At 41.1% G+C, this 26,163-nt stretch overlaps 2 protein-coding genes across 9 annotated transcripts in view; both read left to right on the plus strand.

Moving 5' to 3' along the window:
* LOC136114746 (large ribosomal subunit protein eL37) overlaps positions 1–26,163 on the plus strand; it is a 354,179-nt gene that overhangs the window by 284,586 nt on the left and 43,430 nt on the right. The window lies entirely within an intron of this gene.
* C6 (complement C6) overlaps positions 1–26,163 on the plus strand; it is a 39,194-nt gene that overhangs the window by 8,593 nt on the left and 4,438 nt on the right. For 4 of the 8 annotated variants that reach the window (XM_065860722.2, XM_071801798.1, XM_071801803.1 and 1 more), the window contains 12 exons: positions 1,757–1,957; positions 3,821–4,061; positions 4,781–4,903; positions 5,873–6,039; positions 6,956–7,181; positions 8,335–8,506; positions 9,605–9,716; positions 10,123–10,255; positions 11,243–11,434; positions 11,953–12,040; positions 13,824–14,065; positions 15,981–17,739. In XM_065860722.2, the coding sequence (XP_065716794.1) occupies positions 1,757–1,957; positions 3,821–4,061; positions 4,781–4,903; positions 5,873–6,039; positions 6,956–7,181; positions 8,335–8,506; positions 9,605–9,716; positions 10,123–10,255; positions 11,243–11,434; positions 11,953–12,040; positions 13,824–14,065; positions 15,981–16,162 (2,079 nt within the window). In that variant the 3' untranslated portion in view covers positions 16,163–17,739. Of the gene's footprint in view, positions 1–1,756; positions 1,958–3,820; positions 4,062–4,780; positions 4,904–5,872; positions 6,040–6,955; positions 7,182–8,334; positions 8,507–9,604; positions 9,717–10,122; positions 10,256–11,242; positions 11,435–11,952; positions 12,041–13,823; positions 14,066–15,980; positions 17,740–20,504; positions 20,626–21,371; positions 21,547–26,163 lie in introns of those variants that run through there. The other 4 variants (XM_071801799.1, XM_071801800.1, XM_071801801.1 and 1 more) reach the window with 4 other exon arrangements.

A 26,163-nucleotide genomic window follows, 5' to 3' on the forward strand; every position in this document is an offset into this window, starting at 1 on the left:
TTTCTTTGTTCTTACTCAGTACCAAGGGCCTTGCTCTTAAGCCTGACATACTCTGGCCAGGGCTTCATTCGAGTCCAAAGCTCATTTCAGCATCAGTGCTGTATCTCCACAGCATCAATAGCTGCCCTAACTCCAGCTTCCTTCTAGTCATCTGTAGCCTTGGGACATAATTCCATCCTGAGCCATTTTAGTCCCTCAGTCCTGTCAGTTCCTGTCCAGCCCTCTAATGCGCAGCAAAGGGAGGAGGGAGGTGTTGAGTCTAGGAGGCAGGAGAACAAGAAGTACATAGTCTAGGGAGGAGTCTTGCAGGACAGGCCAAGGACAAAATGAACCAGGCTTGTGTCTTATAAAAAATCTGGGAATCACTGATTTTTTTAGACCTGGTATTTTAGACTTTTAGACACTGATATTTAGAAAAATACTTTTAATGCCATGTTTGTGGCACAACATCTGGTTGTGCACATATCAGCAGTTCCTGTCTGAAGCCAATAGATACTGCATTGGGAAGGAAGAAATGCAGGATGTGAAAATAGCTCAACTAATAGATGAAATCTGAACTGACAATTTTTGCCACAAGTGCTGTGAGTTTTTAGTATTACTTTAACAGGAGCAACTGAACAAAGGACACCCTAAACTGTAACTGAATTGGCCATGACATATAGGTTTCATTAATAACGATGAAAAATTACTGTATGCAGAAATACTCAATGGGGAAAAAAAAGCCTTGATTTATCCAGGTCTCTAAAGTTGCGTAGTTTACCAATTTACTGATGTCTATTTGCAGAACTGTTAAGGGTTTGTGAATGTCACCTTTGAGAGTGCATCTGTATATTTTAAGATTTACCACAGCCTTTGGTATAGAAGGGTCACTGGATCAGGCTTTCTCCTTGAAACACCAGTGTTCTTTCATGCAAAAGCATGTGACTGCTTGGAGAATGGAAGTGGACTGGGGGAATGGACCACCTTATTAAACAAGTCTAGAGAGGGGGAAAAATTGAATCTTTCAAACACCCACAGGGTTTTGCCCAAGATTTGGGAAATCAATCATTTCTGAGCTGATGCTAAAATTGTCTTGGTGTTTTACACAACAGCATCACTGAGGTTTACCGACTTGATCAGGCAGGGTTGTTCCCACTTTCTTTCCCCCTACCCTTAGTCCCTCATACAGTATGGCTGCTCACACTGCAAATGTATTCTAAGATTCCCCTCTGGAAACCTGTTCGTTCCTCTAGCTCTTTGTTTTGTACAATATAGAAGCCACAGGACTGGCACTTAGTCATAGAGTGGACATAGCATTAAGGTCTGAGAGACTTCGAAAAGTGGAGTTGAAACACCTGTTGAAATTATTCTTGAGCTTTGGGGCATGGGGGTGGGGAAATTTAGAAGAAAGTGTTGTGTGCTTGTTTGTTTGTTTGCTTATGGGGTTTGTTTGTTTGGGGTTTTTTGTTTGCTGGTTTGGGTTTGGGTTCTTTTTTTCTTCTGTTGTTGGTTTTTGTTGGTTTGTTCATTTTGGTTTTTGTTTTTTTCCCCTTGTATAAATGCCTATTAGTAAGTCTGCTTCTTATCTTGTATTCTTCTCATCTGTTAACCTTTCTTGGCCTCATCTTTTGTGCTAAGGACATTTTTTTAGCTTACTACCATATCTCAAATAATAAGACATACTTCTGCCTTAAAAATATCGAGAATTCATTGCTTAATAGGTTTCTGTTCGAGATTATTATTTGGACAAATGCATTTTGCTTTACTGAATCTCCAGGTAATAGATCAAGAGGATGATGTAGCGTCAGATTTCTACAATGATTTAACTCCCCTCAGTGATAGTGCTCATGGAAGTAGTTCATCCACTTATAGCGGTAGAAGATCTTCTGGTATCCCGTTTTTGTTTTCAAGAAAGACAAGGGTTAAAGTCACGTCATCTTCCTCCTTCAAGAAAGCCATTGAAGCCTCATATGAAAAGGTGATTGAATCCTGACTTCAATTTCTTCCTTTCATTCAATTTACATCTGCTCATTTCAGAACTGAGCTACCAAAGGCTACTTTCTTTATCAAAGCATTGGAATTACACTTCTTTTCAAAACCCATAAAAAAAGTTTCTACTCTGATACTACATACAGGATGTTCCTGGTTGTAATATACCTTCTGTAGCGCCACATGCTTTTCTATTTTTAATACAGAAATCATAGCCTTATTCCACTTTAAAAAGCAGTCCAGTTCAGCTTGTGTTTGGCTGATTTTTGCCAATGAAGTAGTTTGTATAACAAAACTGAACTTGACTACTCAGGCCTGATTTAGACCAGGATTTATTTGGGAATAATCATCCCTGATCCACTAATATTTTGTATTAATACCCGGTACTCATGGGTTAAGCTTGCTACCAACACCAGGATTCACACTACGAAAAAACACATGCCCAGAAATGACTGGAGACTTTAGAATCCAGTTTCCAGTGCATGCTTCAGGGATTTAACATAGAAATCACTGGGCTTGACAACTGTAAGGCAGATTGCTAATAATAAAAGCATTTAGATTACTTTTACTAGCAGAAAATGCAAATGTGAGATGTATGTCAAGAATAAAATTATTTTTAGCGTGCACTTGCCTCTTATCCAACTAAGGTTTTAGAATCAGTATTTCCTGAAATAGCCTGTAATTTTATGGGTCATAATGGAATGTTAGTTGACACAGCTGAAAATTGTGGATCAAAACTTAAACCACCTGAAAATTCTGAAAATTATGTTGCGACAGGGTGTTTTAGGAGCTGAGTACAACTTAGAAATTATTACATACACTATTTCTTCCATTCTTATTCTCGCTGCAGCAGAAGGCTAAGTATTCTTAGCTTATTTTAAAACATGTAAGAGCACTGAAATGAGCAGTGCTGTGCAGAGCAGAGAGCTGAGGTCCATCTCGTGTGTTACATTGCTCAGTCCTGGCTGGGAGAGCTCCATGTCTAGAGGCATCCTTATGAGCTGTAAGCCAAGTGAGCCTGGAGACAGAAGTGGAGTAGAGTCAATCTATACAGCAAAATTCAGCAGAAGAACTGGTGTATAAATCAGTTATAGATTATTTTATAATGACTCTTTTCTGTGTGCAGTTTGGTCATTTGCTCCAATTTCCTACCCCTTCTTTTGCTCTTTATCTTTTTGCTTTGGCCTCGTACCATCAGTTCCCCTTGTCATTTTTTTAAATCTTTCCTTTCAGTGTTTCTATTTCTCTATTTTTCTCCCTTCTATTTAGTTATATTCTCACATAAACCACTTCTAGCCTTGCAAAAAAAAAAAAGTTATTTCAAAAATTTTTTTTTTTTCTGAATGTAAGAGGTGTTTTCATTTTATGACCTTTCTCTTTGCTTTTTGTTTTATTCTCACATTAACAGCCTGACACTTGAACCCAATGAGATCTTTATCCCTGTGGTGTAGTTTCACTTTTAGCAGATGGATAAAGTATGACATTTCATAGGAGATAGTATCTAAAATACACACTCATTAGGTTAGTTGCAAATGGCCCATGAATTGTTATAAGCTGAAGACTTTCCTCTGAACCTTTTAGTTGTCTTATCAATTACTGATATATTTCCTATGGCAGGAATATTTTTACTTTCTGTTTTGTAGGTGCTCAGGAAGTCCTAATTTTTGTTGGAATGCTTTATACTCCCACAGTGTAACAGAGTAATCAGCATTGTCCTCACAAACTTCACAGGGCTCTTGAAAAGCAGCATGATGTGCAGAATTAATGAGTTCTTGCAATACTCTTGATCCCTCTACTTTCTGCAATTAACTACCCATGAGGGTGCTAAGAGTCACCTTTTTTTTATTTCTAGAATTCCAACTTTATTAGAGTCCATAAAGTCATTTCTGTTGCAAACTTCACAATGAAACAGTCAGATCTGCAGCTCTCAGACGTCTTTCTGAAAGCACTTAACCACCTGCCCCTGGAGTACAACTACATTTTATACAGCAGAATATTTGATGACTTTGGCACTCATTACTACACCTCTGGGAAGATGGGTGGTTCTTATGACATTCTTTACCAGTACAGCTCTGAGGAATTGAAGAACTCAGGTATGTAAGCTTTTGCAAGAAAATATTATGATCTGTTTACCAGCTTTTCTTCTCACTGTTTCTATTTTCAGGCCTTACACCACAAAATAAGTTCTCCAACTAACAAAAAAATAGCCTTTAGACTTGCATAAACCCAGAAATTATTCACACTGCCTAAATATAGAACAAGAATAAATTTTTGCTCAACATAGTCTTAATTTGAAAAGTTAGAGAGGGTCCTCACTTGGTAAATGTTATTGTGTTTAAGAAAACCTCTTAAGACCTTCATATCAAAACCGGGTGTCATCAAGAAAAGGTGTTCCAGCACACTGTGGGAGTGAGGTCTGAGAAGCTTAACTGGGACACAGTCATTAAATTTGTTGGCATTGGTTAGAAATCACTCTAAAATTAATGCCCTGACTGCCAGATTGTTGAAATGAAAAGGCAATACCACAAAAGTGGAAATCTAAGGTTATAGGCTGTGATCCTTAATGTTACTGTGAGAACTTGCATGGGAATGGGAGCTAAGGGCATGACTCAGTCCAATGGTCTTTGTACCTGGGGAAGCAGGTCTCTGCAGTAGTGGGTGAGGAGTGTAAGTGCGGTGTGAAGGTCAGAAAGGAAGCAGTGAGCAGGGAGACAGACCTGCGATGGATCACCTTGATGTGGGAGCCTGGGGGTGCGGTTCCATCAGGTAACAGGGTTATGGTGATGAGGCTGCTGCTCTGTGGTATTTCTAGGTCTGGCAGTGGATGAATCAACAGAGTGTGTCCGAATAGAAACAACAAGGCGTGTGTTCTTCCGAAAGAAAAAGAAAGTCAGTACCAGATGCACCACAAACAGGATGACTGTGAAGCACGGAGGTGACCATAATGAGAATAGAGCGCGTGTCCCGTTACTTACCCTGGGAGATAATATTCTCTTCAGCTAGGTGCCCTAGGTGACCTCCCAGCTTTGTTGAACTACAGATGCTCTTCCACCGCTGTCAGAGGAACCAGTCTCTGAAACAACCACTGGAAACACCCTTTTATTTGCAAAAGAGATTATGATGTAGGAGTGCTCTTCCTCTGCTCTGGACAACCATCATTAGGAATCTCATGGCATTGGTTCTTGCAGTCAGTCATGGACCTGACAAGTACTCCCCATGGCCCTGGGTCCAGGGCCAGGCATGCTGAACTGAAAAATGGGCACAACTAGAAATGTGTGATCATGGCTGAGTCCCTGATCCTCTTTAAGCGTTGCTCAAGGCTCATTGAGAGATTTGGACAGCAGTAATTTGACCTTCCCCTCCCATCTTCCTCATGCCAAGCAGACATCTAGGTGCAGGAGGCAAGGATGCATCTGGCCTCGGGCAATGCCAGAAATGTGTCTGAGGAACTGCAGAATGTTGGTGCAGTTTCTGCAAGAATGTCAAGAGTCATGTTCTGCATCACTAAAACCAGGGATTCTATCACCTCCATGGTTTTGTCCTCATTTTATGATCAATTGCCGTTAGTCAGGTGCTTACAGCTGGGACTAAATATTCTTCCTGCAGTGCGTTCTTCTAATGGAGCCTCCATATCCCCTGCATTTTCCACAAATGTCTTGTGTAGTTCTGAATATCTCCATGATTGAGGTCTCAGACACTTTCATTTGGAAGACTATGACTGGCTGCTGTCATTGGAGGGATTGTTTTTCTGAGCTTAGAGTTCATTCTTCCAAGGGTAGCTTAAATAAATTGATCTTAGTATAGTCTTTTATATCCTCTTACATCTTTTCTTAGAACTCTGTTGTTACATCCGGTGTCTTTGGAGGCCTTTGTCTGACAATACTGTGATGAAATCCCCTTTCAGGTTCCATTTTGGAGTCAGCTGAACAGTCAGTCTCCCTGGTAAAAGGTGGCAGGTCAGAGTATGCAGCAGCTCTGGCTTGGGAAAAAAAGGGGGCTTTTCCAGGGCACACAGTCTTCACAAACTGGTTGGAGTCAACAAAGGACAACCCTGTGGTAATTGATTTTGAGGTAAGAGAATAACAAGAAAAACATTGAGATAATAAAGCACTCGCCACTCAGCAGCTCTTCAGAGAGCTCTGCAGGTATTTTGTCTTTTAAATCAGGGTGATGCTCTCTGTGACAAGGATGTATATACATATGGGCATAATATAAACATACAAAAAATTTATTAGAACTATTTGTTGTACATCTTACTTTATAAGCCACACAAAGTTTGCATTGACCATGGACAGTGAGAGTAAAACCGAGGAATGTGAGTGAATTACTACAGCACCACCAGGAGCTCAGGCATGGGCAGGGGTTAGTTACTGTGCAGAAAAGCATTGCGTGATGCTGGGAAGACTTTTTTTACTTTGTGCTTTTTCCCTTGTTAGGCGTACTTTACAAGGTATGGCACAGAGATAAACTGAAACAAAAAAGCAGTCCCCTGTTGTCACTGTCCTCTTGTTTGATGCGGCATGTCAGCACCATTGTCAGTGTGCTGAGCTGCCTAGCTCCCTGTATGGCCCAGCAGCTGCTCAGCAGCAGTGGCAAAGCGCTGCAGGCAAGCAGCAAAACCTGCCTGAATGCAGTATGTGGTGATCTTTTCCCTGCTGAGCTCCTGAAGGCAGGGTAGGAATATTTCACATGGCGAGGATCAGGTGTAAGCAAACCCCACATCATCCATGGCATCCTGAATTTTGAGACATGGTATCCTATTTGGTTGGTTTTCCACTGGCTCAGTGATCCGTAAACTGGGGAAATAAAAGCAATATAAAGAGGATAATACAGATGTATAGCACTGTCATGCTCCTTTAAAGCATCCGTAACTTTCAATATGCCTGACTCCAGTGTGATATGAAGGCTCTAGTGCCTTTAAAACCCTGCAGTTGTCCCCAGCAGGACCTGCCGTGTCCAGGTAACTGTTGACTGAACTGTCTGCTAGGTGTCGCCCATCATGGATTTGGTGAAGAATGTGCCATGTGCCGTGACCAAACGTCATCACCTATGGAGAGCCCTGCGAGAATATGCGGGCACATTTGATCCTTGCCGGTGTGCCCCATGCCCCAACAATGGCAGACCTGTGCTTTCCGGAACAGAGTGCCTCTGCCTGTGCCAGGCTGGCACCTACGGCAAAAACTGCGAGACGCGAGCTCCGGGTTACAAATCAGGTATCCGGGGTGACACTGTCATGATAGTCCTTCTGGTATCTATTTGTCTAAGATGAATCTGACATATCCTTCCCTTACTAAATCCATAGCACTTCTTACCACATGGTGATGGTCAGAAGATATAGGAATATATTAAAAGTTAAAAAAAAAAACTGAATAGGTATGGCTTAAAAAAAATTGTAAGACTCAGTAAGAGATTCCTTAGCTACATAATTAAGATAACAGAAAATGAGCTGTTGAGCAATAAGGGTGAAGTTGAGATCAAAGATAACTGATGCAAAAATTAAGAAACCCATTCCTTAGTTTTCTCTACAGTCTGTTATGCTTAAGATTGAATGGATAATGGAGATAAAAATTGTTGATTACAATGTGGAAGGAAAGCTCAGTTGTCTTAAGGAGAGGGAACATAATCATAATTCTGAAGAAATTAAAGAATAATTTCATGTAAAAGGGTTTTTGAATGAAGTAGGCACTCGTGCCATATCTATGGGAAACAGAAGACACTCAATGTATTGTCTTTTTTATTACATGTATTTATATTACAGGACCAAAAGAGGACAGAAGGGAAAGTCACTTAGGCAGATACAGGCCTCATTATCTGATAAAGAAATATTTTGAAAGAAATAAACAACTGAAGATGTGCAGATAGAGATGAATGTAGAACGTGTATTGCATGCAGAAAAAAAAATAGTGCGTAAATAAAAATTTTTGTATATGCTTCATGGTGGCACAGACAAATACCCCAGAGGGGTTTGCATGAAATGTATATTTAGGGTTTAGACATGGTGTTCGAGTTCAGGTTTATTTAATAGCTTATTAGATACTGAGCTCTTTGAAAATGTCTGCACCCTGAAAACTCAAACATCTGTGTGTGCAATAGAAGTAGAAAATGAGCTGCTTCTGAATTTGATTATTACTTGCCATCAAAACTAGAAAGGAAGATATTTTAAGTTTTCAGGTGGCAGCTGGAATTTGGCTGACTATTTCTTTGGAAACCTTCATATTCCAAAGGCAATCTGTTCTCTTAACAGTAACAATTTTAAAGTCTCTAAAAATGGCTATTACAAATTTACCGTCTCATGTATGGCCTTAAGAGATATATTGTGTATTGTACAGATCTACCAATAGATGGAATTTCTTCTATTTCTTGCAGTTGCTGTAGATGGCCACTGGGGTTGCTGGTCTGAATGGAGTCCATGCGATGCTTCCTTCAAAACAAGAAGAACCCGTGAGTGTAATAATCCCTCCCCTATGAATGGTGGCAAGCCCTGTGAAGGTGAACGAGAAGAAGAGGAGGACTGTTATGTCTCTGTATTCACAGACAGGTAATAAGATAGTAGACCAAAAGATCTCCATAGTCAATGGGGCACAGTTATGGAGCCCTCCTGAGTGGCCTTGTGACTATCAAGGAGAAAGAGCAGACAAGTCTCCTGTCTGAACTTCTGTGGTGGGGGCTAGGAGAAGGAGACATCTAAAAATCATTGCAGCTTGCTTCAAGTTTGAATTTATTCATTGTTTATTCCTAGAAAATGGCTGATGAATTGCATGCTGAAGTATGCCTATAGATCTCTTATGCTGTTTTGCATGGCTTCTTGACCAAAGCAAAAGAAAACTTGTCTGATTCCATTCATAGGAGTTTACATTTTCCATTTTTTAATACCACATCCTCTTCTCTTAGAGGTTTAGTTATGAACTCAGTGTCAGAGAGAATTCCACTGAAACTACCAAGCTTTTTATATTCCCACTTATATCTGATATACCAGTTTTGCATGGTTTCAACTAAAAATCATAACCCCAACCCAAAACTGACTCTGTTTCTTGCGTCTTCAGGAGTTAGGCTTTGTATAGATTCAGTCTTTCTACTGGAACCAAGAGACAAAACAGAATTTTCATCATCCCTGTTGTAATGACTAGAGAGGGGATTCTGGAGTGGGTAGGAGAGGATTAGAAGCAACGAACTCCACAGTCCTTTGTTACTCATCCCAGTTAAACACCATGGGCTACAAAGCTCCATACTTACAGAGATCAGCCTCCTCTAGCCATTGTCTGATGGCAACAGGCAAGTTTTGACTACACTGTCTGAAACCCAAGCAAGTCACGTGGACCCCTTAGAGACTTCCCCTTTCTGCTGTTCTTTGCCTCTTTTTCTTACTCGACAAAAATATTTCATGAGTTATGTCGATAGAAATTGTAGTCCTGTGTCTATCACTTTTTTTAGAGTTCTCACAATCTCCCTCCTCCCAACACCTTTAACTTTTGGTGTCCATAATCTTTTCTTTAACAGGATAAAGTTTTTTCACCACAGGGTGTGGGGCAGGACACACTTGCAGCATTCCTGTCCAAAGCTCCTGACATTCTGCCATTGTGATTTGGTGACACCAATGCTAAAGTTACATCCTTACCTGCGATTCTTTGCTTTTCAGAGGTGCTTCTTGTATAAATGATGATGAAGCCAGGAAAGAAGAGGATGTCTTGGTTGGTGAACCTGAATCTGGATGCTCCAGGCCAGACCCACCAGAAAATGGCTTTATCAGAGTGAGCATGAAAAATAAGTGATACAGAAAAAAAGTGTAGTAGTTGCAGAGCTGGGAAATTTTACAACTTCTTAGCTACATATGCCTGATAGCCAAGCTAGCTACTGTGCTAGTGACCATATTGCTGTATATGTGGTATGCTATGGGACTTGAGTCCACCAAAGCTCATCAGCAACTGAAGCAAAGGCAAGGTAAAATCAATTTCAAACAGTGGTCCTTGAATCCTTGTTTTGTAACCGTGACATCAGTAAGCATAGCTGGACAAACATATCATTATGTAGGTGAGTGGATGACTCATAGTTCGGAGTAGGAAAATTAAGGATTCATTACCTTACATTCTTTTGATAATGTCCAGTCTCGTTACCACATATTTGGGTGTGTGGCTTTTTTGTTTCTTTTTTTTGTAGAATGAAAAGAACCAGTATGCTGTAGGGGAAGAAGCTGAAATTGTCTGTGTGAGTGGTCATGTCCTCAGTGGCTATCAATTCCTTCGGTGTCTGCCAGATCAAACCTGGACGCAGCAACCTGTCGAATGTCAACGTAAGTAAAATTGATATAGCCCAGCAACAAAACAGAAGTGGAAGAAAAGACACATGATATATTTTCATGCAGGTTTTAACAAAAGAATCTATACTGATATCTGAAAAGAAAGCATCTGAAGAAGGTATTTCATGTATTCACACTAGAGATGGCAAAAACCTGCTGAGTCACTACATCATTCCCCTTTCAATCATAAGTGTTACTATTATGTGCTTTGTGAGGATACTGTAATATTCAATGCTTTAGAAAAACCTCAAGTGCATACCATGAGGTCCTTCTCTTGTCTAGTTTTAAGTACCTTTAACAGAAGGACTCATTTTTTCTTTCCAGACTTATGTAAGTACCTTTAAGTTGATGACAGTAATGCTGAAGAAAGCATTCTTAGAGGAATTTGTCTACTACCTTTTTTTTAATTAAATGGATAATGTGTCTCTAACCACCACCAATTCCCCCAGGCTGCCTTTAAAAACCCCACAATAAGTCAATGCCTTGAAGTATTTATAGTCCAACTAAGAATGAAGGATCAGAACTGACTTGGGTTTGCTAACAGGAGGCACTCTGGTAGCTTTCTAGAACTCAGTGTGATTTCATTGATTTAATGTTCTTTACCTGAATATACTCATGAGCTTTCTATTGACATTAATTTTAATTATTTTATTAATAGCTTCATTTGCAAAAGAAAAAGCGAAATGTGCTGTTAATGTCATTGTTATTATTTTTAAACTGTAAAATTAAATTACTCATACTAGTGTAGATTAGAAACACATCTAATTAGTCATTGATTGAAAATTGTTTTTAAATACTATGACAGTGCACCAAAAATTTCTACACTTAATTATGTTAAATATTTATTAATTTTAAATGTCAGTCAAATATTCAGTGTTATTGAGTGTCTTTATTGCTCCTCAGCTGAAGCATTGTGACATGCTGTAAATATCCACACACCATAAAAACAACAAGAAGATTCTTTTTTCTTGTTTATTACAGCCTCGGTATGCCTCAGGCCACCAACATTTGACAGTGTCACAATTTCTCCATTTAAGCAACAGTACAACATTGGTGAAACTGTGAAGCTGAGCTGCAGAGCTGGGTTTATAGTCACTGGTCAAACACAGTATACCTGTGGGAAAGACCTGTCCTGGACACCTCCTATTTTGAGATCTATTACATGTGAAAAAGGTCAGTATGCCTGCAGATAACTTTTCTGTTTCTATACTGCTGGTAGTTTATTTTAGCTAGCTAGAACTAGGAGGCAGATGACTGGCTTTAAGACATATAGCAACTGTTAATCAATTTTGGTTTTACTTTGTGCTTACCACAGTGCTGTATAGTTTCAGCCCCAAACTTGTACATTAAGTTCAGAATTTTTAGGTGCACTGTACTGTAAACTTTAATTATGAAACCTAGGTACTGAAACTGTTTTATTAAAAACAAAAGAAACACCAGCTATATTAACAAGGCTTTATGAAAGTAAAGTAGGAGAATTAATGCTGTTGAAACTTCAGCTTCTCTTCAGGATTTTCCAGTGATTTCTGCAAAGACTGATACGTACTTGTGGAATCCCAACCATGGCAGCTTTTGAATAGAGAAATATGGGATGAACAGAAATAAATCTATTTCAGATTTTATGACCTGAATATAAGATATTTCTGTTCACTCTGTTACCATTTAGAATAACTCTCACTCTTATGTTTCAGATGTGCAAACTAAACTTAGAGGGTTTTGCAATCCAGGACAAAAGCAGGTTGGATCTCAATGTGTTTGTATGTCTCCAGAAGATTGTGGGTAAGTCAAGTACTTTAATTAGAAAAAGAAAAGTTGAAGTTTCTTCACTGATAGATCATTGTGACACAAAACAGAAAGTGTGATAAGAGACAACCACAGTGGAGGGCTGCCTCCTGTTCAGTCACTAGCCTCTATATCCGAATTACAACTCCATTTATAGCCTATGAAATAAATGAACAATGACATTAACTACATAGCATGCCATGATGCTCCCTTCTAACCTACATTATCATCTGCCACTGGAGATCCCAAGTCCTCCCTTTCTACTCTTTATTCCTTCAATTTCTGTATTTTCACTATCATCCCCTTGCTATAGTGTGTCATGGTCCTTGTGTTTGAGATTCACCTTTTTCAGATGCACACGCTGTGAAATACACATTATGTTTTGTTCTCCAGAGCACATAAAAATATGACACAAGATGACCTGCAGAGACCATTAAGCCTTCAAGGGAATAGAGGGTTTGATATCATAAAATCGACAAAGTAATGGACCCTTAAAACCATGTTTTAGAGTTTTAGAAGTAGCATTTCTTTATTCAGTGCTGGGGCTGGACCGGAGGTGTCACTCCATAGGTCTGCCGCTGACAAGTTGGTCATACATGGCTTCCATATTGACAGGAAAATTACATATTCATTACAATTCTTGACAACCATTAACATATTCCACACCTATTCTAACACAAGCCATCTGTTTAAGCAATGTTAAGTAACTTTTGCATGTTTCTCAGTTAATTCTCATTTATCTGTTTTAAAAAAATGTCATAAATCTACATCCATTTTAAGAATAGGATGTGACTACTAAGTACAAAGATTCTATGGTTATGAGGTTGGTTAATCTTTAAAGGTTGCTACCTTAATATTCTCCTGAACTATGATTTCTATTATTCCTTAAAATACAGTCTAATAACTAGAAATAGAGGTATCAGGTTATCCTAGACAATTTTTAGTAAATTACTGGCTAGGGTGGAGGTGTGGTGTGGGGCTGGAGATAAGAAAGAAGAGCATAGATCGAATATGAGCTGGGCAGTCATAGGGCTGAGATCAACACACATTGCACCACAGGGCTCCTGTGTGACCACAGGCAAAGTCCCTTGGTATGGAATACATCTCATTCATGTTAACACCCAAATAAACAGATATATTCTTTCTCCTTGGACAGAGAATGTCCAGAGGGTGATAGACATTGTCTAAAGCATATAGGCTAAATCCTCTGACAACTAGAGAGGTTTTATTGACTAAAGTTACACTCCAGAACGCTAAGTGAACTGCATTGCTGCCCCTCTTTGGGAAATGACTAAGTTCCACAAAATGACACTGCTTGGAAACTCGTGCACTTGCTGAGAAAGAACTCACACAGGAACCAAGAGCAATACAGAAAGAAACTACAAGCAGCATGGTTTGGTTTGCCTGCCATTGGTCCCAAACAGTGCCCCAGAGGCAGACTTACACACGCAGCTGCAGGACAGCATCAACTCAGACAAACCACCCCAGGGCCTGTGGAAATTTCACACACCTTGTGGAAGTAACAGCACCAGCTGTTTTCTCATGCAGGCACATGTTCTTCACCTCCTGTCTATAGGACAGGATCAAACCTTCCACATCTCATAGCCCTGGGCTGTATCAGGTCCAGGTCCTGCAGCAGCTGGGACAGCCTTAGGTCTTTAGTCAGATATCCAGCCTGGCCATGGCTTTGGTGTGTTTCATCCAATGTTGGTGGAGAATTTAGAAGCATGGGCTTGCTCCACAGTCTACTAATAGAATTTTTCTTTTTCCCTCTGGGCAGCCACTACTCAGAAGACATCTGTGTGCTAGATGCTGTTTCTGAACAGAACGTGACAAAGCCTAGTTGTCAGCATTCAGCTGAAATGTGTCTTGGAAAGCAGTCATTTCATTTCCTGCATGCTGGCCCTTGCCATGGTGATTCCAACCTAGCCTGGGCTATTGAAAGGGCAAAGCTCTCTACAAATAGCTTGAAGAAAGTGCCCTGTGGCTATGACACCTGTTATGACTGGGAGGAGTGTCCAGGTATGACTTCTGAACAGGGCAACCTTTTGATGTAAAAATAAAATGTGCTGACTCTTTCACTGCTCCGGTAACAGGATTTACAGGCATTGTGGTCCACCTGAGCAATTTACAATGAGAAGTGTGTGGAATTGTAGTCAGTCCCATGTCCTTCCAGCAGGTGTTACACTTAGATAAGTGCCTTTTCCCTTAAGCAAAGGTTGTATAGCTGTTTCCCTTTAGTAAGGCACAAAAGGAACTTGGAGATTAAGGGAACCTTTTCAGGGGAATTAACATTTGAATCTTCAGTCACAAAAATGTGGTCAGCAATGTCATTGCCGGTTCCCACTGAGGCTACTATAACCACTAGTTTGTACTTCAGGAGTTAATTTGGGCCACAGTTTATGTAGCATATAATTAAATTATGAAATCAAATCATGATACTACTTAAAAAGCAAGACTGGGGCCATCAGGCTTAATGGGATTTTAATGGTAAAATTTGCAAATACCTGTATGTGGAAACAGCGTTTATTAAGAGTTTTAATGAAGTAGCTAAGCTGGTGAAATCTCTAAGAGGATTATTTTAAATACACTATTGTGCAACCTGGCTATTTGGTGTGTAACTTGGTGATAAGAGCAGTGAGTTTTCCTGTAAATGTCTGGCTGGCTCCATGTACATCAAGCATTTGCCAAAAAAAGTCTGAGTGGCAGCCATGCTCATTGCTTCACTTGCTTCCAGAGACAAATATGATCTTTATCGTAGCTTGTCTACTCTTGATAAATAGAGCGACAGCAGTGTGCAGCAGTCCTAAAAGCCTGTTTTGAAGATGCAAGATTTCTGCAGCACAGGATTTCAGACAGGTGGCTGCAAAATTACCACGAGATATTGTTCCTTGTGGGGCTGAAGCAGAGAGCATGACCAGGTGACATGCTGTGGTGGACATGCTTTGGTGGACCATCTGGGCACCTTGGGTTCCTGGGAAGGTTGCTATAATTTAAAAAAATATTTGGTTTATTTATTCCAGAGCCCCTAAGAAGGCTCAATACGCTCCCACTGTGGAAGTGGCTTAAACCTGGATCCTGTGCCAGAACCTCAGAGTTATTCTCTCAAAAACCTACAGAGGAGCCCTGTTCACTGAGGGAAAATGAGAGAGAGGGGAGAAAAAGACATTAAATAAGTTTTCATTGTGGTGCTAAAGAGGTTTGAATCGGACTTTCCTCCTCAGCATCTCCACAAAGGTCCTCTTTCTCATGAGTATGCACAAACATTTAGGAAATAGAAGTTTTGATTTTCCTGGGAATGAGTAGCTGGTATGAACATAGAGGCAGAAGATACTGCAGTACCATGTAAAATCAGCTGAACAGAGGAAAACACATATTTTTCATATGTTTTAAGAAAGGAAAGGCAGAAACTTAGTCTCCTGCCTAGGGAATTTCTGGGAAAGAATATAAAGAGTCAGAATCTGATTAGATCAGAAATGGGTAATGAAATAACTGGCAGGACTGAGCTTTACCACAGGCTAGCAGCAGGTAGCTTATTCATTAAGGGAGCTTTAATGAAATAGGGTCTGACACAATATGGACCTTAAGACTCCATTTCACAGCAACATTGTGTGCAAGGATAATGGGGAACAGAATGTCAACTTAATATCTTTTTGTTTAGAAGGAAGGTCAGGGAAAGCTAGTGGATAAAAATAGTTAGATGCTTAATTTCTACTTCTCTGTGGATCACTGCTCCAAAAACAGATATTTAGAGCTGCTTTTGTCTCTTTTCCTAACACTCTACCATCTAGTATGTGTGCTATAGTCTTCCTGTAACTAACGTTTCATGAACCTCCGGTAGTGTTTTTCCCTGTTGGACTCTGAAATGTTGTCAAACTATGAAATACGTCTTTAGTCATGCCATTTGCATCTAAAACTCCAACACATTCATCCCCAGAGACACAGACTCAGTGCTCCTGCCTGATGCCTTACCAGTGCTCCAAAGAAGAGGGACACCTTCACTGCATCCGTATGGAGTCAACAGGGAGGAGGAGGACAGTCAGTCTTTGCGCACTGGCAGCCATGAAGTGTGCTGGCATCAAACTGGAGGTGCTGGAACAGGGGAGCTGCCTGGTGTAACCTGTCAGGTCTCCCTGCAGCCACAACCATCATCCCACCCTGCGCAGGCTGAGCCATCCTAGACAAAACTTGGCTGGTTATGAAAGGACAAGTAGATCATAAACAAAGGATGAAAAACAAAAATGGACCTCACTTAGCATATTTTGAGGAGAAATGTGGTAATGGGCTTTTTTTTTGTCTGAAAATTACCTGAGATGTGGGGTATAGGGGCTGCTCTCACTGCTGTTAACCGTGGGTGTGCAGAGGGGGGGAAGGGAGCAGATGGGAACAGAGAAAGAGGAGCACTGCCTCTGGTCTCCCCTGGTGCTGTATGAGATTTTACCTTTCCTCAGCTGTTTGTTGATCAGTTCCTGTACTTGTGACTGCTGTGCACCCTTCTCATCTCTCTGGCTGAGTAACGGCTGTGTCATCCAGGCAGGCAGACTTCATCATCATTGCACATTCCCTTTGACACCTAATGGGGTCATGAAGAAGACTACCTATCTGGGTACTCACAGTATAAATTCAGGAAGAAATACAAAATGCTGAAACCCATAAATATATGATGATCAAATGAAGCCTTCATAACCATGAGATTTTAAATCACAGTAACTGAAGGGAATAAATATTTGCTTTCTGGCTTGGTTTGCTGGTTTTGTGCCTTAGACACTGTTGGGGAATTTTTATGGTTCCCCTTGAGGTGAATTAAACACATTGTACTTAAATATAAAAGAAAAACTTAATAAGCAGTGCACTGGGCAGAGTCCTACTGCAATACTACATGATTCTACAAGGAGTCTGCAAAGTTGCACCACAAGCAGGTTCCCTAAATACACTTGCACCAGCACCAATCCTGAGAAAAGTTGCACAGGGCACCTCAGACAGTGGGCCCATCCACCAGCCCAGGTCTGCTGCCCAAAGAGTGCCACTGATCTTGGGGCCCTGAGTGTTCCCCTTCCAGGATGGCTGCAAGACAGTGTTGAGGCTGTTTCTTACCTCATTGACAAAGGAAACTTTGCTCCCTTGCAAGGAGCCACTATTCCTCTGGTATTTCTGTTTCCAGCCAGTTTAGCCCCTTCTTGTATTTGGACCTTCTTGCTCTCCTTGTCACATCATTTCTTCATCACAAATGATCACTGCTGAGCAGTTACAATTAGAATTTTCCTTTAAGCACTAGAATTTCACAAAACCGAGGATTAGAAACCTGCCTTCCAAGAAGGGGAAGGCTGAAAGTCACTTTATTTCACCAGCACTGAGCAGAACACTTAAAATCAGGAGGGGAAAACAAAAACCCACAAATGAGAAGTGTCCACTGGTGGTTGGTGAATAGCCTGCATTACATCTTACCAGGGGCTGGGCAGAGCCACCTGAGAGCTGGGAGCCAGCTGGATGTGAAACAGTTATTTTCCCTCCAAGGAGGTATCAGACCCATATGCCTGGGATATTACCAAAGCTCCATAAATCAGCAGCTAGTCACAACTGGATGGAGCTCAAAGAAAAGAAGCAATTAATCCTGTTGCTAAATTCAAAAAAAGCATTATGTTTTCTTGCTTAAAATGTGTAGTAAAAATTATAATAAAAATCTGAGATAGATATGCCTTTGTAGTTCTATAGGTCTTTTGTCCATACTAATATGCTGGTGATTGTCTAGGAGAAGGTTGCAAATTTTGTTGTCCCCAATTTGTTTTTTAGTGCCATTATTTCTTCTTTCTGGTGGCGTTCTATGAAGGAACAATCATTTAGAATGGCTTTGTATGCCTTCTGCACCCTCAAAAAGCAATGAAGACTTCTTGCTCCTGACCCTCTAAATTTCATCCTAGCTTTTCATTACAAGACTCAGATTCTCGGGTGACTGTCTAGCAATGTTTCTGACAGGAGGACTTTTTTTTTTTTTTTCTGAGCAGAAACATCCTCTTTCAGTAATGAATAAAGTTGTGATTCAGCCATAAACTGAAGCCAGGGCAAATCTTCAGTTCACTGAAACTAGTGGGAGTTTTGCTGTTGGCTTCAGTAGAGTCAGGACTGCAGTCACAAGGACTTTGGGTTTGTGGCTATGCTCTGTCACAGGGGACCCCAACCCTTACATCAAAGACTGAAGTTCTTCAATGTTTCCTGCAGCATCTAGATTTTTCTTGGATAAGCTCTCTGCTTCTATTGTGATAACTTATATTAGGTTATGATAGAGTTTTCTTGTTCACTGGTGGCAGGAAATGCTGTCCCTGTCATGCCATTGTAAGCTCCAAGAAATGTTATCTGTCTTGATGGATCATTGCCTTGGATCATAAATTATAACTGCGGAAGATGAAGAAAACCTGAACTGAATCTGTCAGGGTAACCAGGGTCACAGAGGCTGTACCAGTCCTCGAAGGATAGCCTTCTCAGTAATGCAGCTTCTCTACCATACAGAAAATATCCCATCTATTTGTTCCTAACATCAGAGAGGACATTAGGAACATTATATTCACTGAAAATGAATATAATGAGCCTTTCCATTGACGTAAAGTTCCAAGCAGCATCGCAGCATATCTAATTTCTCACTAGCACAAGAGTATGTAAAGTGTATATAGAATACACTTACCGCAGTGAGACAGCCGAGGCACGATTCGATGGCTGGACAATTAGCAGCTGTTGTTGTGGGCTTCTGTATAATTAGTTATTGCACTTGTAGAAAGCGAAATTTGACGCAAGATAGAAAAGTACTGAATATATATATGTACAGATATATATATATAGTGACTGTTACAATGTTTATCCTTACACAACCTCAGAAAAATTGTAATCCAGAGATTGCTTCAAGGGTTTAAAGATACAGTGGATATACAAGTTTAAATACTAACTGCTAAACTTTTGGCAATGAACCGCTGCTTAGTTATAACAATTACTGTTTCCTGTTACAGCTATGAGAGAAAACATCTGGTATTAAATATTTGAGCCCTGATGTCTTTATTTCAGCTGCTATGTGAGAGGTAAACAGCTCTTAAGAATTTGGTGCAAAATATGACCATGACTATCAAATGCGAAGTTGCTAAAAGCAGCGAGCACAGTGGAAGCTAGGTACCACAGCTTTTGCTAGTGCCACTTTCCCAGTGAGTGATAAACCGGAGGCGATCTTGGCCAGTTTTTTCCCACTGAGTTCCTGCAGAGTTCACTGTTGTCCAACTCACTCATGGGATTGCACTCCAGGAAGAAAAGGGATGCATGTCCAGCAGCAGCATAATTCATGATAGATCCAGCTCAATGTATTTGGTTTATGTATTTAGAGGAAGAGGTCTATCACGTTTCTGCTCACCCAGAGATCCCTGAGCAGCACGCTTTGGCTAGTTGTCTCATAAAAGGGACGCTTCAGCTTTAATTGTAACAGAACTGACTCAGGTCTGCTGGTGAAATGTTACAGGATAAAAATGCTACAAATAACATTGTTTATAAGCTAAAACTTAACCAGATTTAACAAACACTCTGCTCAAACCTGGCAATTTTACTATCAGGAGTCTCTCAACTGGCCCCCAAGCCTCTGTGTGTTTGTATGTGAGCAGGGGTGAAAATTTCTAACACAGAGGGGTAGGCTGATCTTCCTTCATTTGTTACTGGGAATGAGATGCCTCTCAAGGTATATGTCTGCATCCAAGCTAATCATCTTTGGCTGTCCTTTTAGTCATAGGAGGAGAGGAACAGTACCTTAGAGAACACAATTTCTGTCTTAGCTCAACATCTAAAACCAGGCTGGATGAGTCATGACCTAAATCTGCCTGGGGGTGACTAGGCCAAATACAAATATTAATGCTACACATGTCTGAAAGAGGATGAAATAAATCCTACCTCTTCTATTTTTAAAAACTTGTGTGTATAAACATTTAAAATATAGAAACATATATATATATATATATACTTCTAACGTGTAATTTTCAGCAGTGGATTATTTGTCTTCCAGATCAGAGCCATTTATATTGCTGCTTTTCAGGAATGAGTGGCTCCATCCACAAAGGACCACAGCTGTTGTGGGGCTCAGCACTGTGATAACTCAAGACTGGGGACTGGCTCCCAAGACAGTGCTGAGCACCAATGGAGGAGCCTGTACTTCCTTCCCGTTGCATGCTGTGTGAGCTAGAAACCTTCAAGTGCTATTCACATGTGGGTGGAAGAGACGAGCTTGTCTGTATGAGACACAGCCAGCCACCAGCAAACTGGGCATGGGATGATTTTAGTGCACTGCACCTTGTTCATTACCCGATGAAGTCTGAGGCCCAGTTCTTCCAGGCCTCAGTTCTTGCAATAACCCAACCCAGAGCAGAAAGGACTTGATCATAAAATGTTGCTTTTTAGATGAAGCTTGGCTGCCCTTTTTATTTTTATCTCCTCTCCCTAGAGCCCTGTTACACCATGAGTCAAGAGTCAGGGGTCTTCAGCCTGACACAAACAGGCCTTTGGAAGATGTTGCTCCTATAACCTGCAGAGTAGCAGAGCCTTTCATCCAGCATCATCCTTAGGTAACAAATCATTTAGATCTATCTCCAGAGTCAGGGCCTGAGGCCACCAGCCACACTTACGGCCCAGACCAGCCTTCTGCAGGCCTCCCAGGCCCTGTCCATGGCCTGAGACTCCATTTCAGCCCCTCGAGGCCAGCAGACACTGTCCTGCCTGGCCATGGACTGCCTTGATTGAGATCCCTGCCCATGGGCCAGTGTCCTGGCTGGGCCCTGGCCCGCCCTCATCCCCAGGGAGGTGCCCAGGGCTGTGGCTGCCTGGCTCCCTGAGTGCGGGCTGTGGCATCCTGACAGGAAGGCAAAGAAGTGCACGTTTAGCTGGGACTCATAATTGTGTCAGCAAATGCAAACTTCTAATGATATTTTCTTTATTGAACATAAAACCCAGTTACCAGAGGGTTTCTGCCTCTGCTGCTCTCTGCTGCTGAGATCTTGCTAAAATAATAAAAAGTGTCTTTCTGTTTTATTAAATCCTCTTGTGAGTATAGTGTAAATAGTGTGGCTGGTAGGAGAGCCTTAGTTTTCCCATGGTGATATCTTACTTTTCAGATAAGTCAACCACAAAATGTATCACACACAAGGGACTGCAGTAACTGAGCACCAACTGGGAATTTCAGGGCCCTGATGAACAAGCAGGTCTTGTCAAATTCTGTCTCAGAGACTTCAGGCCCTGGTCAACGTGACCCATGTGTTAAGAACCACTCAAGGAGAAAATAAAGCTGATTATCTGCTGTTTACTTGTATCTCAGGAAGGCTTTCTGATGGAGCACTGCAAAGCAGCTGATGTGTGGCTTGAGTTTACCAGTCCAGAGAGAGGGATGCAGCTAACAGCAGAGCAGAAATTAGAAGATCTGTTTCTGGAAATCAGCTCAGCTGGAGTTAATTGACACTTGGAGCAGAATAAACCATAAGTGGTTGAAAACACTTGATTATTTTTTTTTTTTCCTAATTTCTACAATTAGTGTTTATGATGCACATGCAAATCGGGGTGATGCAGGTTATAGCAAGCAGGTGGCATAGGTGCCACTGCCACAGTCTCTCTCCAGAAATGAGTCACTGGATATACCACCAGCCACTCTGGGGGGGTGCAAGACTGAAGAAGGCCCTGACTGCATTGAAGCCCATTGATGCTCCCCCCAGGAGCTGCAACATTTGCTGGCTGCCATCTCCTGCCACCTTTCAGGGGAGCTCAAGCAATAATTGTGATTTTGGACAAGGTGGGTTGGATCCCAATGCATCTGTGTGACTACACCGGAAGACTATGCTTAAGAGCATGTGGGGAAGTTCAGTGTTTCCATTCCCTGAGGTCATCACTGCACGAGCTAAAACCAGCCAGAAGTCCTGAAACTGCTGTTCTAAAATAGCCAGTTAGAAGTGAACCATATGTACAACCAGGGTGATGTGATTTCAAACCTGAACATGTACCAGGTAGTGCTAGATTGCCTCACATTAAAATGGTCATCTTGGTTCACCAGGTCCATGCAGCAAGAAAATTCTTTATGCAAAAAAAATGTATCCAAGGACTGCAACAGGAGCAGGGACAACAAACTATGGCAAACACCAGTCAGGTTGCCAGATTCAACAAGCATGCTTTAGATTTCAGGAGGCATAAGTGAACTGGCGTTTTATAAATTTTAGGGACTGCAGATTTTTTCTGCCTCATTTTAAGTTTTTCTCTTTTGATAGTGACAGCTCTGGAGACATGTGTCTCCGTCAAGGTTGCAAAATAGAAGAGAATAAAGCCACACTGACAGTATTTGGTTGAAAATGTCTGGATGACTATTAACACTCTTTTCTGTGTCCTGATCCCTGTAATCACGGCACTGACATGAACTGGGCTAGTGAAAAGTTGAAGTCGTCAGTGAGATCTGGAAGGAAACAGTGCTGCAGGTATGACACCTGCTACCACTGGGAAATGCATTAGGTATAACTTTCAAATGCCTTGATTTAGGTCTCACGTTTTCAAAGTTCAAAGTTTCAAAGTTTTCAAAATTTGATGGTCAGTCCTTGAATTCACAAAAGTTTTGTGGCTGCTGGTTACAAAGCTTTCTACTGCATCTAATGACTTGCTGATTTCATTTGCAGTGGTTTGCAAGGCAGAGATGAGTCCGACAAGTAAGTATTTCTCTTATGAAACCATTTTGGGAGCTACTGTTATTAACAGCAATCATCTTAGTAATAAAAATTATATAGAAAATAAATAGAGCTTTAGCGCTGGACCTTAGAAATGGGTTAATTTTCTAAATTTATTTCAGAATTCACTTAATAAAGCAGTTGTGCTTAAGATTTCGTTGGTCCTGTAAGCTCGGGATATTTTTGGAGAGGACCGTTTTCAGTCCTGTGTCATCAGAAGTAGCAGAGTGGAGTCACCGTAACACCGCAGCTGTTTCTGTCCTTTGTTGAGCAGCCTGGTTGTGTCTGTGCTGCCTAAATGAGAGATAACCAGGCCATGGACTTCAGGAAAGGCCACGTGGCTTTGCTCTGTGATAGCTAGTCCTCCCAGGAAGAGCATTTGGGTCCAGTTCAACCACTCACATGGGCCAAGGACTGTTTCCAGCAAGATAACTGTTTTTGAGGCTGGGGGTTAGCTGGCTGGATGTGAGCTGACCTATACCCCTTTGCCTCTGGGACTGTAAAAGAGTCCTGTCTGGTTTTATTTACTGGTACAAGCACTAGTTATTTGCTCTTTCCTTAGAGTTCCTACACTTGATTTACTTTATTCACATGCCTGTATCTGTTTTGAAACTCTCTAGCATGCACTAGGGAAAGACAATAGTCCAAAAGGTCACTGTTCAGAGCCAGAGAAACGTTCCAGTGTTTGAAGTATAAATTAAACTTTGACAGTAGTGTTTCAGTCATCTGGAATCTCTAAATGAGGCTGGGAAATTTTAAGAAACTAAATTCTTTTTTCAGTATTGGCTGAAAACACAAGCAATACCCTATACGTTCCTTCAAGCTCTCTTAAGTACAATACAAGCTGTTTGCATAGTACAATAGCTGATGTATCAAATGATATGTGGTAATCATCTCATATCCTTGGTTTAGGTCAATAGGGAATCATTTTTTGAATAAGTACATGTGAAATCCCATGCTATTTTGCTAGCATCTGTGAGGACACGGTTGTTTTGTCTGTGAAATTCCTCTGAGAGTTACAGTGTCAACATTTGTTGTGCAATGCTTTTATTTACCATGTAACAGGGTGAGAAGAGCAATGAAGTTTTCCTGTAAATGTGAAATTTTTCTTGGTTGACACAACATGCAGAGCACTGCCAAGAAAAAGCTGGGTAACGGTTGCATTCTTTGCTGGCTTGGTAGGCATGCTTGTGTATGTGTGTGTGCGGGTATGTGTCTACATGCATGTGCAAAAACATGCATTTACTGAAGGAACAGAACACGCCTCAGCACTGGCCAACACCATCACATGCTCCCATCACTGACATAGCCACGGATACTGCAGTCCTCGTTTAGGCTGCAGCCATAATAGCTTGCCTATGTGAGTGTGCAAAACTGAGAGACATTACCAAAGACTTAGTTTTTCTTGCCTCTGTGCAAACTCAGTGTTAGGACTTTTTAGCTTACTTTTTAGCCTTATAATATATATCCTCTCTGTCTAAAATCAACAAGACTTGTAAATACTGAGAAGCATCTTGAGTGCAGCAGAGGCACAGCACGAGCAGTCAGTCCTTGCTGGACACAGTTGTGGCTAGCACTGCTGGCCTTGGTTCTCTATTTATTCCACCTCTTCTCAGCCTAAAAGCTGTATCAAGTTTCAAAGCACTGTCCTGTGCTCAAGTTAATCCATCCTGATCTCCCTAGGGCTTATTAGCTCAGTCACTGTATCACCCTAGCACAGCTAGATGGTCCCCAGATCAGGCTATCTTGTGTCCAGATGGTTTAAAGAGCTAGCCTAAGGCCACACATGGGACTTACAAGGATTTGGCCTTCTTGGAAAGCCATTTTGTTGATAAGCTTCCATAGAATCTGATTGAGGAAACAATGTAGATGGAAGAAAATAATAAAACTCTAGTTATTCTGTAGATAATGCCCCCAAATTTTCTCACTGAGAGTCACAATATCTCTTGGTCTTGCTTCAGCCAGTGTTCCAAGGATTAGAAGTGGTGCATTTGCATTGCTGTGACTGCATTTCGGTGGGATCTTCATGCAGAAAGACAATATCCAGTATTTGAGTGCTGGGAGCAATGGTATGCACTGAAACAAAAACAGCAATCCTGCTTTCAGGGGAATATCAGCATGTATATGTCCTGGGAGATGATCCAAATAAATTCATTCTCACTCAAGAAATTCCAGCCTTGGCATATTTTCCTATTTGGAGAGGATTTGCAGCAGACTTTGCTTTACCAGAAGCTATTAAACTATCACTTTGCTCAAAAGCACCATTTGCAGCTGTTTGTCACTGCTTCCATCTACCTAAATATTATTTTGTATATTCACATTTAATACTGTTCCTAGAGGCTTGAGTATAATAAAAATCCATTTGCAGAAATGTTGAAGTGAGTTGATAGTTTTCTCTTGCCTGTTGTGGGGCAGGACTCTACCCATTGGCCCCTGACCCCAAGAAACGAAAATAGCTGCCTGAGGAACACATGCAGGACCTGGTGGCTGAGCCCTGAACAGTTAATATGTCTCCTGAGTTTGACCAGAAGATCCAGGGTGTCAGCACCATCCTTCTGATGGTCAGAGACAACGTTCCTATGTTTCGCCATAGAGAGAGAAAGAAATCAATAGCAGTTTATATTCTTGCACCTCCTGTCACACACAGTAATGGCTCTCCTGTTACTTACCATGGTGGCTTGTCACAGTGAGCAATGTGGCAGAGTCTCGGTGTGGTGGAAATCGAGCTGATCTGTAATGATATTATAAATATGGTGATGCAATGGCTTTTCAGTGGTGACAAGACCAGGACAGGATGTTGTTGATTAAGCTTCTGTCGGGGCTGGAGAGAGAATAAAGAAGTGATACAATAGATCCAAGTTTGGAAAGCAATAGGCAGAATCATCAGGTATAAAGATCTGTCAAAGAAAACTGAGAGTATGTTTCATCAGGTTGTGAACTGGCAAGTGAGAGACAACAGCAAGTTAAGCCCTATGAGAAGAGGGGTGGAATTGGAAAAGTGTACTTGACAAAGGCTGTCTAAAGAAGACGTTAACAGAACATGAGAGAAAATAAATTTCTCAATGGCAGGGAATAAGATAACTTGCAAATGTTATTTACACTGGCTTTTTAATGTTTTCAAGTTATCTTCTTCTTCAAAATATTTCTGTTTTGGTTAGTGATGTGTTTTTCTTGGTTGACACAATATGCAGAGCCCTGCCAAGAAAAAGTGGTTGCATTCCTTGCTGGCTTGATGGGCGTGCTTGGGTGTGTGTGCAGGTATGCTTTTGGCAGTGTGCTAAACTGCTGATCCACTGTCAACTGGGAGATTCCTGTGCAGGGCAGCAGGTCAGGGAGTGCTTTGGGAACCACAGCCTCCCACTGTAAGTGTCTCCCACCCTGAGAGGTGGAGGATACCTATGGGTGCCA

This window comes from Patagioenas fasciata, chromosome Z (genome assembly GCF_037038585.1).
Source record: "Patagioenas fasciata isolate bPatFas1 chromosome Z, bPatFas1.hap1, whole genome shotgun sequence".
NCBI lineage: Eukaryota > Metazoa > Chordata > Aves > Columbiformes > Columbidae > Patagioenas > Patagioenas fasciata.